This window comes from Lipotes vexillifer, unplaced genomic scaffold (assembly GCF_000442215.2).
Source record: "Lipotes vexillifer unplaced genomic scaffold, Lipotes_vexillifer_v1.1 scaffold247, whole genome shotgun sequence".
Classification (NCBI taxonomy): domain Eukaryota; kingdom Metazoa; phylum Chordata; class Mammalia; order Artiodactyla; family Lipotidae; genus Lipotes; species Lipotes vexillifer.
In genome coordinates this window covers 1,269,356-1,284,837 of record NW_006794161.1, presented here as the reverse complement: position 1 = coordinate 1,284,837, position 15,482 = coordinate 1,269,356, and the positions used below count along the sequence as shown (strand labels likewise).

At 33.6% G+C, this 15,482-nt stretch overlaps 1 protein-coding gene across 1 annotated transcript in view; it reads right to left on the bottom strand.

Annotated features, from left to right (window-relative positions):
• Positions 1–15,482, bottom strand: part of SEMA3C (semaphorin 3C) — a 190,805-nt gene that overhangs the window by 82,308 nt on the left and 93,015 nt on the right. The window contains exons 3-5 of the mRNA XM_007467034.1: positions 14,180–14,340; positions 12,867–12,929; positions 5,520–5,639 (exon numbers count right to left, since the gene is read on the bottom strand). Coding sequence (XP_007467096.1) covers positions 5,520–5,639; positions 12,867–12,929; positions 14,180–14,340 — 344 coding nt within the window. The remainder of the gene's footprint in view (positions 1–5,519; positions 5,640–12,866; positions 12,930–14,179; positions 14,341–15,482) is intronic.

Here is a 15,482-nt window from a genome sequence, read left to right as displayed (position 1 = left end):
TCTTCATGGATTAACTCTAAAGATGAGGAAAATATGACTTGTCCAAGATCACCCATAGCTAAATAGTGACAAAAGCAAAATTAAAATTCAGTCTCCTGACTCCTAATTATGTCTGCTTTCCAAGAGGTCATCATTTATATAATAACTAAACAATGATAAACCTGCAGGAAAACAATACAATTTAGTAAACTTGGTTGTGTAGCCAGAGTCATACATAGATTTGACTAAAAAAAGTGACAGCTGGCACTGCAGGAATTGAGGAGATTGCTTAGGCACCACTTGCTCGCCATTGACTTCCTTCTCCATTGCATAGCCTCATTATACTCACACAGTGATAGTCTAGATCTTGTCATCCCCAGGAAGGGATGTGATCCACCTGAATAATGACTAATTCAAGCACCCTGTAACAATTCTTCAAACTCATCGCCTAAGAACCCTTTCTATTTTTTACAATTTATCAGCCTTCTATCTTCTTGATAGATAGATTAGATTCCATGCTTTTTAATTTTAAGTTTTTTTGCAAAAATATCAATATTAATTTCCTTGAATCTGTGATTGTTTTCATTGCACCCATAGCCTATAAAGACACATCTATCTACATTCTCCACACCTGCCTCCAAACTTCTAAGCATTTTGTGAAAGGTTATCCAACAAGGTGTATTCAACATAGTATAGATTTGTGATCACCAACTTAATGTGAACCCTCTACACTGCTCAGCAACCTTTCAAAGACCCTCTGTCAACTGGTTCTTCCATTGATAACTTCAAACCATTGCCACTATTGTCAAATCTCCCAATTTATTCTCAGCTCATATGATTGACAACCATGTTGCTTAGAAAGTGAAGCCCTTAAATGAGGCATCAGTTTCTCACTACCAAATATATAACTATACCTGAATACATCCACTAATACACGAGAGGAAATATTTCTCTTACTCTGAGGCCAATCCTTCCACCAGTGTTTCAGATCCTATCTTACCCAGTCTTCTTAGGCAACTTATACTTTCCATTATCCCTACTTGTTCTTTTTTTTTTTAAATTAATTATTTTATTTATTTATTTTTGCCTGTGTTGGGTCTTTGTTGCTGCGCACGGTCTTTCTCTAGTTGCGGCGAGTGGGGGCTACTCTTCATTGCGGTGCACGGGTTTCTCATTGCAGTGGCTTCTCTTGTTGCAGAGCACGAGCTCTAGGCACGCAGGCTTCAGTAGTTGTGGTGCATGGGCTCAGTAGTTGTGGAACACGGGCTTAGCTGTTCCTCTGCATGTGGGATTTTCCTGGACCAGGGCTCAAACTTGTATCCCCTGCATTGGCAGGTGGATTCTTAACCACTGTGCCAACAGGGAAGTCCCCTACTTGTTCTTTAATCTCATTAACTGGATCCTTTACAACATTATTTCAACAACCCCTTCAGCTCTTATACATTACTCTCCTTGAGAATCACATTTCTTAAAGAATTACATATACTCATCACCATTTCCTGAGTTTTCACTTTCTTCTCAACCCACTTCCGTTGGGCATCCAACCTCAACTGCTCTATTGAAACCCTTTTTTGGCAAGACCCCTAATGACTATCATGTACACAATTCAGTGCTTATTTTTTTAGACTTATTCTTTCTTGGATTCTCAATGGTATTTGAGATTGTTGTCCACTTCTTTTTTAAATGACTTGTTTTTATTCCCAGAACAAACACACTCTTTTTTTTTTTTTTCCTCTCCTCTTGTTGCTTTTTTTTATTCTTTTTTGGAGATCCCTTTTCCTCCATCTGGCCATTTAAAGTTAGGAGATCCTCAAGTCTTAGTCATAATTATTCTTTTCATACTATACTCTTTCTGCATGATTAAATCTACACTTTGTTTGGGCTTCAGTTACTCTTATGAAAAAATTAATCAAACATTTATATAGCCAAATTTATATTCAGTTGCCTACTTGATATTTCTACTTGTATCTTTCAGCAGCATCTCAGACTCAACAGAATCAAACCCAGGCTCATAATTTTAACCTCAGACATGGTTCTCTTCATTGTTTCTCATCTCAGTTCATGGCAACTTTATAATTAAAGAAGCTAACAAACAAACAAACAAAAAACAAACAACAAAATTATCAATGTAATGTAAAATACAAGTGAATTGTGTAAAATACACAATTCTGTTCATGGCACTTTCTGCTTAAGGTTGTTTCAGTTGCTTCTTCTTGAACACAGGACAAAGACCAGTATCTTAAAGGTAGCTTACAAGTTCTGAAATGATTTTGTTTCTGCCATTACTCTTATTAAATAAATACATATTTGTAGATTGAATCAATAAAAGAAAAAATAGGACCAGAAAGAGAGTACATGGTGAAAAATCAGGAAAGAAGGCATGGCAAAATGTCCCATGGTTATAGATGTCAATAACGGCACTGGGCTTCCCCGGTGGTGGAGTGGTTGAGGGTCTGCCTGCTAATGCAGGGGACAAGGGTTTGTGTCCCGGTCCAGGAAGATCCCACATGCTGCGGAGCGGCTGGGCCCGTGAGCCATGGCCACTGAGCCTGCACGTCCAGAGCCTGTGCTCCGCAACGGGAGAGGGCACAACAGTGAGAGGCCCGCGTACCACAAAAATAATAATAATAATAATAATAATAATAACGGCACTGAAAAACAGAGGGCATGACCAACATGTCATAGATTGGTCTAGGAGAAAGGATGCTGATTAAGGGAGTCCATTTGATCACTGAGAATCTTGGTCATTAGGGAAGAGTTAATGGGTGAAAATGAAATTTAGATTAGAAAGGTTTAATGAAAGACATGGAAAATAGGATTATAAAAGCTGAAAACATAGCCTACTAATCCGAGAAGTTTTGTGATAAAGTAAAAGAGAGAAAGGAGAAGAGTTGAAAAAACATCACAAGAAAGAAAACTTATTGTTAAACAAGAAAAAAAGAGTAAATACAGGGGAAAGGGAATGAAGATGTAAAACAGTGAAGGCTAAAGATCAGAGAACTTTCTTGATAAGGAAAATACACAGCTATTCTTCTGACAAGAGAAAAGCTACAAAAAGATGCATAAACAGAAAAGTTTGGTGATTAATTTTGTTCAAAAAGCACATGGAATAATTTGAATGCCTGTGATATTCTTTGTCAGTCAAAGGCAAGGTTATCTGCTTGATGAGTGGCAGCATCCAGGGCTTAAACAGTATTCAGTTATGGGAACTGATGTTATGGAGGCATCTGATAAAATCAACCCGAGATGAGAGGTAACATTCCAAGAATGTGCAGCACAATTAACCAATAATTGTCTCTTATTAATGTTTTTTTCATTAGTTAAAGTCATCATTTACTTGTGTTGCTTTATTTTTTTCCAGAAACAGAAGACAATGGATAAAAGAGAAGAACTATGGTTAGGAATCTATGTAGCAAAGATTGTAGGCTCTTTGGATGGACTCCATTGAATTGCTCTAGGAAAGCTCTGAATCAGTCTCACAAAATAATGGAAGGGCCATAGAGTCTCATGAAAGTGCATGGTGTTCCAAATGTGAAGTAGGGTTATAAAATGTTCTCTGAGAACCAATGAATTGCTATTAGACAGGCAGAAAAAAGATGGTAGATAGTGTGTCAGAAATAAACAGGAATACTTGACTGTGCCACCCTAACTTTCAAAGTGGTTCACTTTCAAAGTGGTTTCAAATACATGAAAAATGCCATATCTTAGTACTAACATAGGTTGTTAGCAGTAAGTACTACCTCTGATCACTACAAAATACAATGTTAGTGATGAATAAGGAGAATTCTCTCAAAATACAACTTTCTGCATCATGTGGTCTTTCATTCTAAACTAAAGAAAATAAATACATAAGATGTTTGATAAAACTGTGCATTCTATATTTATATTATTACTTATATACTACAGATATATAAAAATGATGTTGTGGTGAAACACTTTGACTTGACTATTAAGGAAAACAAAAAGCTTAAAATTTCATAATCTTTTTCACACTTAAATAGGCTCTTAATATATTATTTAAAGAGATTAATTAATGGAAATGATTCCCTTTGAAACACATCTTTTGAAGTGAGACTAAAGTAGTTCATATTTAGTAAAGTGATTAAAATTTATTCCATGCTGGTTTTCCAAAGGAGAATATTTTTTGGACCAACTTCCCAATTAAACCCTGAAGTGCATAGTGGGCAATTTATACATGAGAAAATGATTTTATTTAAAATATGAAAACTGCTATGCAGTTGTTGGCCTGTACAGTGACTGCACAGCCCTCAGTGGAGTGTCTGACAGACTGCAGACGTCTGGGCCACTGGTTTATTTAATCAGTTGATCACAGGCATGTGGTTCTAATGACAAGCTCAATGCAGCCAATTGTACTCTTCCAAGAAGCATAGCTTTACTTTTCTTTAAGAATTTTAATATTTCATATCATCTTAAACTACTTGTAAATGGCTCAATTTGGGGTCAATTATAATTACTCATTTATTTTTAAATGGCTTTTTATTCACTGAAAGATAGATGCATATAAATTATGCCTGAAAAAAATTTAATAATAAAAGACTATAGAGGAAATCATTGTTCAATTATGTTAGTACTAAAGTGGATGAATCCTTGTTAAAGAAAAATAAACTTAATTAAGTATATCAGTAGCAATATTTAATCCTTTTTTACAATTCTAACCTCTAAAACTGAATTAAGATATTATTTAAGGACTGGAATTTCTAGATTTAAGTTGCATAATGAAACAAAAGCAAGTTAATTTGAAAGAATTCAATTAAATTCAACTCAATTAAAATACCTGTATTAAGTAAAGCAACGTTTCATTAAAAGAATAAGGAAAACTCTTTTGATCTAATGCGTAGTTTCCTTAGTCAATAATTGTGAACTGAGATAAACACAGTCTTAAATATCACAGGTGAAGTTCAACCAGCCTTATATTTGACTATACAATTAGCTATGTATTTAGTCTTTAGTAAATGCTTTTGTTCACAGAACCCCAAATCATTTTAACCAATGTAAAAATAAACCTATAATAGCCTAGTGTAGACCAATGTTGGTCTAAAATGGAAGTATGATTTATTAATTATATAAAGTTCTTTTCAGCTAAGGCACTTGTCATCCTGTTTTATACATCTCTTACAGGTGCCTACCTCATAAAAATTTACCAAATTTGAAATATAATAAATAAGAAATTACTTAAAATAGATTTGAGAAAGTGAGTTTATACTACAATATTTCTATAATTTGGAGCACATATTATCAATACCTTATGCTTTGAATAATAATTATGAAATTATACCATTCTCCTTCCTTTATCTTCTGTAGCTTTTCCATTCAGAAACATATATATTTAATTGAAGGCAAAAGGCTACACTTGAAGTAACCTGGCAGACAGGAACCAAATGTAATATATTTTGTGTTTAAAGGACTTGAAACTTTTTTTATGGCCATTAATGATATTTCCAAGTTTTTACTGTTAAATACAGTTGTAAGAAATCTTTGACACTAACATCAAACTAAGAATGAAAAATTGTTACACTTACCTCTGATCTCCTCCCTCTGTTCAAATAAGTACAGACTGGGCTGAAAGCACCACTCCCACAAACATACAAATGCGTGCGGTTGAAAGCCTGAATTACACGGACGAAATTCCCGCAGCCATGCTAAAACAATAGGTAAATAAGCGGTTAGTAACAGAATGACTTTTATAGCTATTTCTAAGTATTACTGTGATACTTTGTTATACATTTTCCTTTCTGCCCTAACTTTTTAATTATTGTTAGGAGATAACATGGTGTATTTTAGGAGGAAGGTAGTTTACCAGATAATGAGTAAAATGATATGTCTCTCCTATTTCAGTATTTATATACTGGGCACCTTTTTATGTTCTGAAACTTTATGAGCTTACTCTTTATCTGAGAAAGTTTAGAAATTGAAAGGTACACCAAATTGTTTTCTCAAATTTTCCTCAAAACATTACACATACACACACGCACCCTCACATATCATATAAACATGTTTTGAATGAACTTGTGTTTATAGAAGGTCCATATTATCATTAGTTACAATTGCAAACACTATTGACCTTCATAATTGGTGAATAAAGCAAACCTTAAACAAAATGCCAGCATTATTGCTTTCTATGAAAAATAATGGAATCCTGATCTCTCTGCTCTTGATACCCTAAAATACTCTCCTCTCCCCCAAAACTCCTTTCTCACCTGTTCCCAATCCAACCATTGGAAAGGCTGTCATTTATTCACTCAATGAAATGCAAAATATGGTAATTATAAGTTGACTATGACTTTGCAGAAATACATAAACATGGTCAGCACCAAATGCAGATCTCTGTGACTGAATTAACCATTGCATGTTCTACACTTGCAGGGTCACTATCCTTTGCTGACTACACATTAATCAAGCCTGAGGTTGAATGTGGTTCCCTTCACAAAGTCATTGATCTAGCAAAGAACATTATTAAAAATAATGTTAGAAATTAGAGACAAAAGTTTTTATAAAGAAATATGTCAAAATCTAACAGGGGTTTCCCCATGGGTGGTCATACAGTGTATATTTTTTTCTCTTCTAGGTACCATGTATTTTACTAAATTTTTATAATGCACATTTATTGTTTATATTATTAGAAAAGTAAAAAAAACTTTTCTAAAATAGAAATTTAAAGTCAATATTATTTTATATTTTCTCATCATTTTTCCCTTTTATACTCATTGTTACTTGCCAGCAAATATATGTTTATTTTCATATGTAATGTTTCTATTATGGATTTATATTATCAAATCATCAATCACCAACTCTGCTGTTAAATAAATTTATCCTTACAGACCAGACTATATACTTTATTTTTATTTTAAGACATTAAGGATTTTTGTTAAATATATAGTGTCACTGTATCTTGACACCTGTTTATAGAGGTACCTGGAAATTGACTACATAACTGCAGATGAAATGTGTTTCTCTGGAGAAAAAAGCATAGATGAAGTACGGTGTATATATAGTATGCCTATGTTAAGGGCATCTGTGAGCAATGACACTTGTGTTTATTGTTTTCACATCCAAGTCCAGTCATTCTGGGATTCTGCATATAACATTTATAATATGTTTATATCAACATATTTGTTATATATATGCTTATTATGGTTAATATTTTTGAAAATTTATTATGTGCTAGACATCAGAATAATTTTATATACTTAACCCCTTTTACTTCCCAGGAAGCTTGATTTTTTACATTTATAGATCACATTTATTGAGCAAACTATATGTACTTAGGCACTTTATATTCATTCAGTTTTTTCAACTCAACTCCTTTTAGAAAACAAAAGCTTAGATCTTGTTTAGTTAACTCACCTGAGGTCATGTAGCTAGAAACAGGTAAAGCAGATTTTCAAACACAGACGTGTTTTACATTGAATCTTGTACTTTTAACCACTTTATAATTTGTCATTGGGTGAGAATTCCACAGTTGTTAGAGGGAAGTTTTTATAACAATTATTAATATTTACAGAGTTCTTAATCCTTTGATGTTAGTTGTTTTTAATCCTCCCAGCAATGTTCCAATTAAAGTATTCAGTCCCATTTTAGTGATGAGGAAATTGAGTCCTCAAAAATGTTAAATGAAGTGCTCTAGGTTGAATAAATAACTCTGGGTCTTGAATCATGGCTACCCTCCACCAAGAAGACTAATTCCCACACTATCTGATGCTTTACTGTGCTCCTCCAAAGCTTCCCCGAAGAGAAAAACATGAAAGGAAAAATAAATTGATTGCTTTAATTATTGAAAATCATTTTCTAGGTCCCTTCCATTTCCATTGTGCTTAGTTTCTGTCCACATTATTTCTGTCCTAGACCACTGCAGTTGTGTCAATTCCATCCAGAAAATATTTATTTAATGAACTCATTCTGTGAAAGCACTGTATATGGTGCTAGCAATACTGAAATGAATAGATTCAATTCCTGTTTTCAGAGAAAGGGGAGTATAATACATCAGGTTGTAGTAGATGCTATAATAGGGTTATATTTTTCAAAGTGTGCTATAGAAAGAAAGAGGACATGAGTAATACTGAAGTGGGTGTAATGGTTTGAGAGTGGATGTCATTTGAGCTGGAACTTGCAGAATAAGCTAGAGATTCTGACAGGCAAAAGCAGAAAACACAGCATGAACAGAAAAACTGGAGGCATAATAGTGCAGGATTTAGTTGGGGATTAGTGCCTAGAGAGGACAGAGGATTATTGTGTGATGAAACCAGAGAGGCAATTAGAACTGGACTATCATCATGCCATAGCATGATGGGCAGCAGAGAGTGAATTTAAGTATACAGATCTCAGAGCCAGACGACCTGGGTTCAAACTCTGGCTTTATCTTTTACTAGCTGTTTGAACTTGAGATATTTACTTAGCCTCTCTGTGCTTCAATCTTTTTATCTGTAAATGGTGATGATAATATCTGTTGTAAGCAGTATACTACTGAAGCACTTGGAAGAGTGTCTGGCACATAATAAATATACCCAGTGTTAGGTATTAGATTCTTTCATATATATTTTCAGTTCCAATTGTCAGTACAAACCCTGTGTAATGGACAGGGAATTTGTCCTGCATAGAGATTAGTACAGGTCCTGACCACAGTAGACATCCATAAAAGGTCTGCGAAATGAGACATCAGTGAAATTCAATACCATGGATGCTTTCTTTTTATTGCTTAATTCTCTTTCAAAACTATTTCAAAGTACAATGCTAAATGAAAAATCAAGCTGCTAACATTATGCAGAATGTAATACCATTTTATGTATATACATATATATGTCATATATTAAAATGCTGGAAGAATATACCCCCAATTTTTAAGTTATTATGTTTGGGTAGTATAATTTATTTTATTTACTTAACAGTGTGTGCTTACTATGTGCTATGTACTGTTCTAAGCTCTCTACAAATATTAATTCACTAATCCTCTTAATAACCCAATAAGGTAGGTTTTATGAGTAGCCCATTACACATTTAAGAAAAATGAGGCACAGAGAGGTTAAGTCTCCAGGGTCAGAGAGCTAATAAGAGACTGTTTTCTGTTGCTCTCTGCATGCTTTTCTAGGCCTTCAAAAATTTCTGTGTTAACAGGTATTATTTATATAATTTTAAAATAGATGTTTTAAAATAATATATCCTGGAGCTCAGATTAATAGGGCTTTAAAAATATTGACTCTTCATGGTCCATACTATGCAATGGAAAAAAAAAAAACTTCTTAATTTTTTTTCTTCTTGGCCTATACTTCTTGGTCTGGGGAATATATCAAGGTATTTTGATAAATGTATTCCTAAAGAAAATATGTTTTCAAAGAGTTTAGGATCCTCTGGTCACAGAAACAGGGAAATTGATATTCTACAATTAATAAATCAAGTTTGACATTGTGTGTATGTAATGCATATAGGTATAAATATATGTAACCATGCTTAATTTTTCAATGATCTCATACAGTATTTACTTAGCACATTCATTATGCTCTATCTCATTGGATATGTTTGACAGCATGTGTTATTGTTTAAGCTTAATTTATTTAGCATATGAATAAAATATTAATGTTCAGAAATAAATAGAGCATGTAGGAATGTGAATAAATAGGGGCAAAAAGGGAAATTGTGGGGTAAGTTACACTCTCTTAACTGAGGCAGACAATAAGCTATATTCGCACCATGATAATTTACTTTCCTGATAAACATTAATTTATTATATAGTATTATGATACACATTACCTGGGATCAAATTTTAAATTATATTGAATTATTTTCTAATAATTGAGTATTATTTTTATAACTTTAATTAAAGTTTGATATAAGTAAAAAATCTAAAGGAATAAGATATGTTTGATTCTATGGGTTTTTTTCAATTGTTATAGAAATATAAAATTTGTCACTAATTTATGCTTTTCTTAGTAGAAGATTAATATAATATTTAAAAGTAAAAAAATTAATTTAACGAAAATATACCTTTAAAAATTTTGCATAATTAATTTATTATAAACTTATTAATCTAAAGGTATTAAAAACTCAGTATCCACTGTGTCCTACCCCCAACCTGAGAAAAGTACTTGGAATAGATTCCCATGCTTACTGCTTCCATCTCCATTTTTCCAGATCTTGTTGAAATTTCATGAAGTGCCTAGATACAGATCTGGGCACTGGATCCAATCACTAAAAATGCAGTGAAATAAGTTCTAGAGTGTTTCAGGTGAACGCACAGGGAAGGGCAGCTAGCCCAGTCCTGGGTAGCAAGAAAGGACTCTCCAGAGAGGTGACATCTGCACTGTTATTTGAAAGGATGAGTAGATGATTCCCAGGTTAAAAAGATGGGAAGATAATTCAACAAGAAGAGAATCACATGTAGCCTGTACCAAAGGCTGAAAGAGAGAAAGGATACAACTTATTTGAATTTCAGTATTATTGAACTAGAATAAGGGGAAAAGTTAACATAAGACCTAGCAGAGTTGCCACCAAATCTATCAAACCTTTCCTAAATATCCCAGGTGCAGTGAATTTTTTCTTTGTCTTTTGTGTGTATTCTCAGCATTTATCATATTCTCCCCGGAGAAGTGGCATGTTTTATCAACAAAGAGCAAAAAGATCTAGAGCCATATGTGCCTGAGTCGGACAGAGGCCTCCCACTTGCAGGCAGCGCAGCTCTGGGTAAGTTCCTTACTCTCTTAGTGATTCAGTTTATCTATCTTAAAAATGTGGATGACGACAATAATGTCCATCTTGCAGCATCATCATGAGGATTAAAATAAAACACTTAGAATAGCACCTGGCCCATTCCATTAAGTGTTGGCTAGTATTAGTTGGTAATTATTGTATATATGTCTCATCATCCCCAGTATATTGTGAAGACTCTTAAAGGTAGGAACTCCACCTTATTTACCTCTGGTTCCTTCACTTCAATTAACTGATTTGTACAAATTAAAATATTCAGTTCCTGCATTTTAAAAAATGAAATATTAAGTAATGAGATGATATTTATTCCAAAAAAGCTAAGAGATTCTTAAATATTTAGTTTCATTGAGAAGTGTAATTAAAATGTTGTTCTATAGAACTTCTATTTAGCATCATTTTTCTGCCACTGGTATCCTGATTAAAGGACACTTGTTTTTAAGTACCTCACATGCCTTAAGCAAGATGAATTTGTCAACATTCTCTTCTCTTGCATAGACAGAGCATAAATTTGAAAGTTAGTTTGATTATTATTTCCCAGGATCCAACAGCGTTGGCTGTACTACAAGAGAGCCCACTACCAGTTACCTCTGACTGGACGTGTGGCAGAATATAAAGATATCCATGAATGATATTACAGCATGACAAAACTATGTGAAAACATAAGCATGTGCTGAAGATTTCATCTAATGACGTTTAATTATAAGAAAGCAAATAACAGAGCATTTCTACTTTGTCAAAGGGAGAAAGAAATCAAATGACTTGGCTAAGACTCTTCAGAAAATCAGCAACAATTTTTGGAAAGAGAATGTGCAAAGGTATCAAATCCTATATATTCTGCCTGTGGCAGTTTGTATGAATGGGACACAGAAATTTTTTAAACAAAGAACAATTAAATCCAGTAATTACAACCACAGGATATTATCGAGGCAAAAGTCGAGACATGATCGCATAAACATCAATGGGAAAAATCTCTACATTAGAGGATGAAAGAGAGTAGTTTAATTCATGCAAAATTATTGAAATCATAGCTTCAGGGGACCAAAAAAAAAGTGCCTTTTCCACTGCATTATACTTCATTCTGCTATTGGTTCCCTAGAAAGCAATTGTAATGTACTCTTTTGAATGTTTCTTTCACATTTTTCTGGATTTTTTTCCTTTTCGATTGTGGTCCAACAGATCCTGTGGGTAGCAAATATACTTCTGTGAGCTCCTTTTGCCCATTTAAAATTTTCTCTTATAAGGTGAATTATGAAACTAAAACGATGAAACCCTGAGCTGAGTCACTCCTGGTGAGCACTCCTGCCAAAACACCCTCTGGTGAGACCCAGAGATCTGCACTCCAGAGTCTGCTGCGGTCCTGCCTTAAGCCAGCCTTTTTCAGAACTTTGTACCTGGACTGCTAAGAATCAATAAAGTATAAAAGTTTCATTTCTACACTTCTTCTTCCACAAGGAAGAAGTTTGAGACAAGAAGGTGAAATGACATTTAAGCTTCATTATAAACATTAAATGACTTGTGCACATTAAAGAGCTGTTCCATGTATTTTTTATAATATTCAAGAATAATTTAATGTGCCAGCTTCATAAAGTCATTTGTAGAAATCAATATAGATTTATTCCTTGATTCTTTATATGGAATCTTTATATGGAATACATTTTGTAAAAGTATTGCACACTGAACATTTACTGATATTTGTATCTGCCTTGATTTTTGTTTCTGTGGTTATTTTTAATTAACAAAGATAACAGCCATTACTGGTGATTTATGCTTCTGGAATGTGCTGGCTAACCACTACCCTTTTGACGAGAATCTTTCTTTGGAAAAGCCCACATGGTATCTGGGAGCTACTCCAGACACTTGAATTATCATTATTTCAGCAGCCTGCTGAGAATTCTGCAGGTTGGATCCACTTTGAACAGGGGTTATTACTGAAATCCATCATGAAAAGTGTCAGGGTTCAATAATGAAAGCAAAGCAGGAAATTTTTACCCAGTCAGGAATTCCTACGTTACAGTGTTTAAGAGTTCCAATCACTTTGCATTTACATTTCTTACTATGTGTCCAGCCGAGGATTCAAAACACCAATACCCTTTGTCTCATTCTTGGATGCACTCAAAGTACATGAATTCAAAGACCAAATATTTAAGTTTTGGATTTTTTTAAGCACTCACTGTGGGATCTTTGCCAGCCATTTTGCACTCTTCAACTTTGATTGCAGATGCTGGCCAGAAAACCTGCTCAGAAAGGAAAATAAAGGTTGCATCATCTCGCTTGTATATATGACAGCTCAGTACTCTTCATTTACTTTATGCTAACAGATTTCTTTAAGTTAATTCTATATTTATATTTCAAATTTCTTCTTTCATTTTATGAACTCAAGTTAATAAAGATTTTATTACTTTATTATAACAATTATGTTTTTGTTTCTTCCATGAATTTTTCCTTCAACAATTCTTTCTATAATATGTGCTCATTTACTAATGGTACAATTTTAAAATAAGGAAAATATTGATATGCACCATATAATGTATATTTCCCTCCCTCTGATTTATAGTACACTTTTCACAACTGCTTATATCACAATGAATTTATGTTTATACTGCTATCTTGGGGGTTTTTTGGTAAACTACACAGCTAGGCTGGTAAATTTACTGCAAACTAGGTACTTCAACAGCTAAAATAACCTGGATAAAGATTCTCTCTCTCTGACATACTGTGCTAGCATGCTAAGTCATTGCAGCCTTGGGTCAGGTCTGATGGAGATGATTTTTTTTTTCATTGTCAGCCTGTAGCTCATTGTTAAAATAATAAATTCAGATGTGTTCTTGCTGTAATAAATTTATAATTAATTTACTTTTATTTCTTTACTTTAATGAAGCTCAATTTATTTCCTTGCTGTGACATAGAATGATAAATATAGTTAACCCTTGAACAACTCAGAGGTTAGGGACACTGACCCTATATTCCAGTTCCACATCCAAAGATTCAACCAACCATGTATCATGTAGTACTGTAGTATTTACAACCAAAAAGAATCTGCATATAAGTGGAGCCGTGCAGTTCAAATCCCTGTTGTATAGGCCACATTTTTTCAAAGAACACTGCATTTAATAATTGTGTTCTTTTCAAGGCCTTCTTGGTTTATGTACAGATGACAAGGTACGTTGTCCTTTAATCTGACCATTTTTCATGCTATACTCCATGCTTCTCCTTTTCCCTTTCGATGTATGTATACACGGGAAGTATTTTCTCACTTAGCTTCAAGTTTTAGATGGCTAAAAACTATGAAACTAGACATGGAGAAATGAATTGATTATATTTTCAGTCCTTGAAATAAGTAGTAATTTCCAACTATTTATTGATATATGACCTGTATTTTCTATTGTTCTAATGAAGTACATAATTTTTTCATTGTATTTGAAACTTTTAAAGAAAAAAGACACCTAGGAATTTAGCATTTCCCTCATGAAAATGATAAACTTACACTCAAAGGTTCTTGACTTATGTTGTTAATATTCAAGGAAAGAATGTGATCTTTGCTGCCCACATATATCCGGTCCTGATCTTCATCCATTACTAATATCCTGTAGTCTAAAGGGTGGTGAAATAGGCTGAAGTATTCAGAGGTCTTGGTTTCTCGAAGCTCTGAAATAGTGAATAGCACAAGTGAAAATTGAGTATCTTGATTCCATTATTTTAATGAAAATTATATATGGAAATATTTACCAAAAAATTCAAAATATATTTTCCTCTTACAATAAATTAATTTTAAAACAGTTATGTTAGTGGATATTTTTATTTATTTCCTCTATGCTGAATTAAAACATAAATAAATTCATAAATGCAATGTTAAAGTTTATAGTAGTACTACTTGATTACAAAATTATTCACATTTTGCTAGGACCTCAACTCAGTTGTTTACTGTTTGTCATCAGCTCAAAGCTTGTTAAAATAAATCACCCAAAAAAATATAGCAAGTGATTAGATTGAACAAAAAACAAAAGCAATGATGGTGTGAATGTCTTCCTAGACTCTCTTAATATTTTATTGTTGGACTCAATACGTTCATCATTTTAGGGTTGTTGTTTCCTACCCTGAATATTTACCTTACTTCCTCAACGTAATTCTAACTAGTTTAATAAATTTTTCTATAAATTACTTGGATGTTGTTCAGGAAAAAAGTTAGCCTCTTCTAGACCAGAGGTTGTTGCTGAAGTAGGGAAAAAAATCCAAGAGCTCAGAACATGAGAGAGAACATAAAATGCAACAAATGTCACTCAAAGTTTGGAGAAGACACATTCTCCTTTGATTCTGCCTAAAATCCAGGGTGTTTAATAAAGCTTGCTTTTCATCCTATGGAGGATATTCATGGCTGCATAATTTTCCTGTAAAACATCATTTGTAGGGTGCTGGTTGGGTGCAGAATAGATATTCAACAAATACCTCATGAATAAATAACTCTCCAGTGAAATACACAGATTAAAGAAGTAAAATATGACTGAGTTTGTGGCATCTGGGGCACAGCCACTGGAGTCTGAATGCTGGCTCTACCATTTCATTTATATATGTACTTGGCCAGTGCCTTTATTCCTCTAGACTCCAGTGTCTTCATCTTTAAAGTCAGGATAATAATAGTCCCTACATCATAGGGGTATTGTGAGGTTTAAATTGTTAATATACATCAAGAGCTTAAAAGAGTACCTGTCTCACAGTGACATGGGTTACATGGGTTACCTATTATTATGACTTGGGACAAGACTTCAAGCTTCAGCCAGACAAGTAAGAAG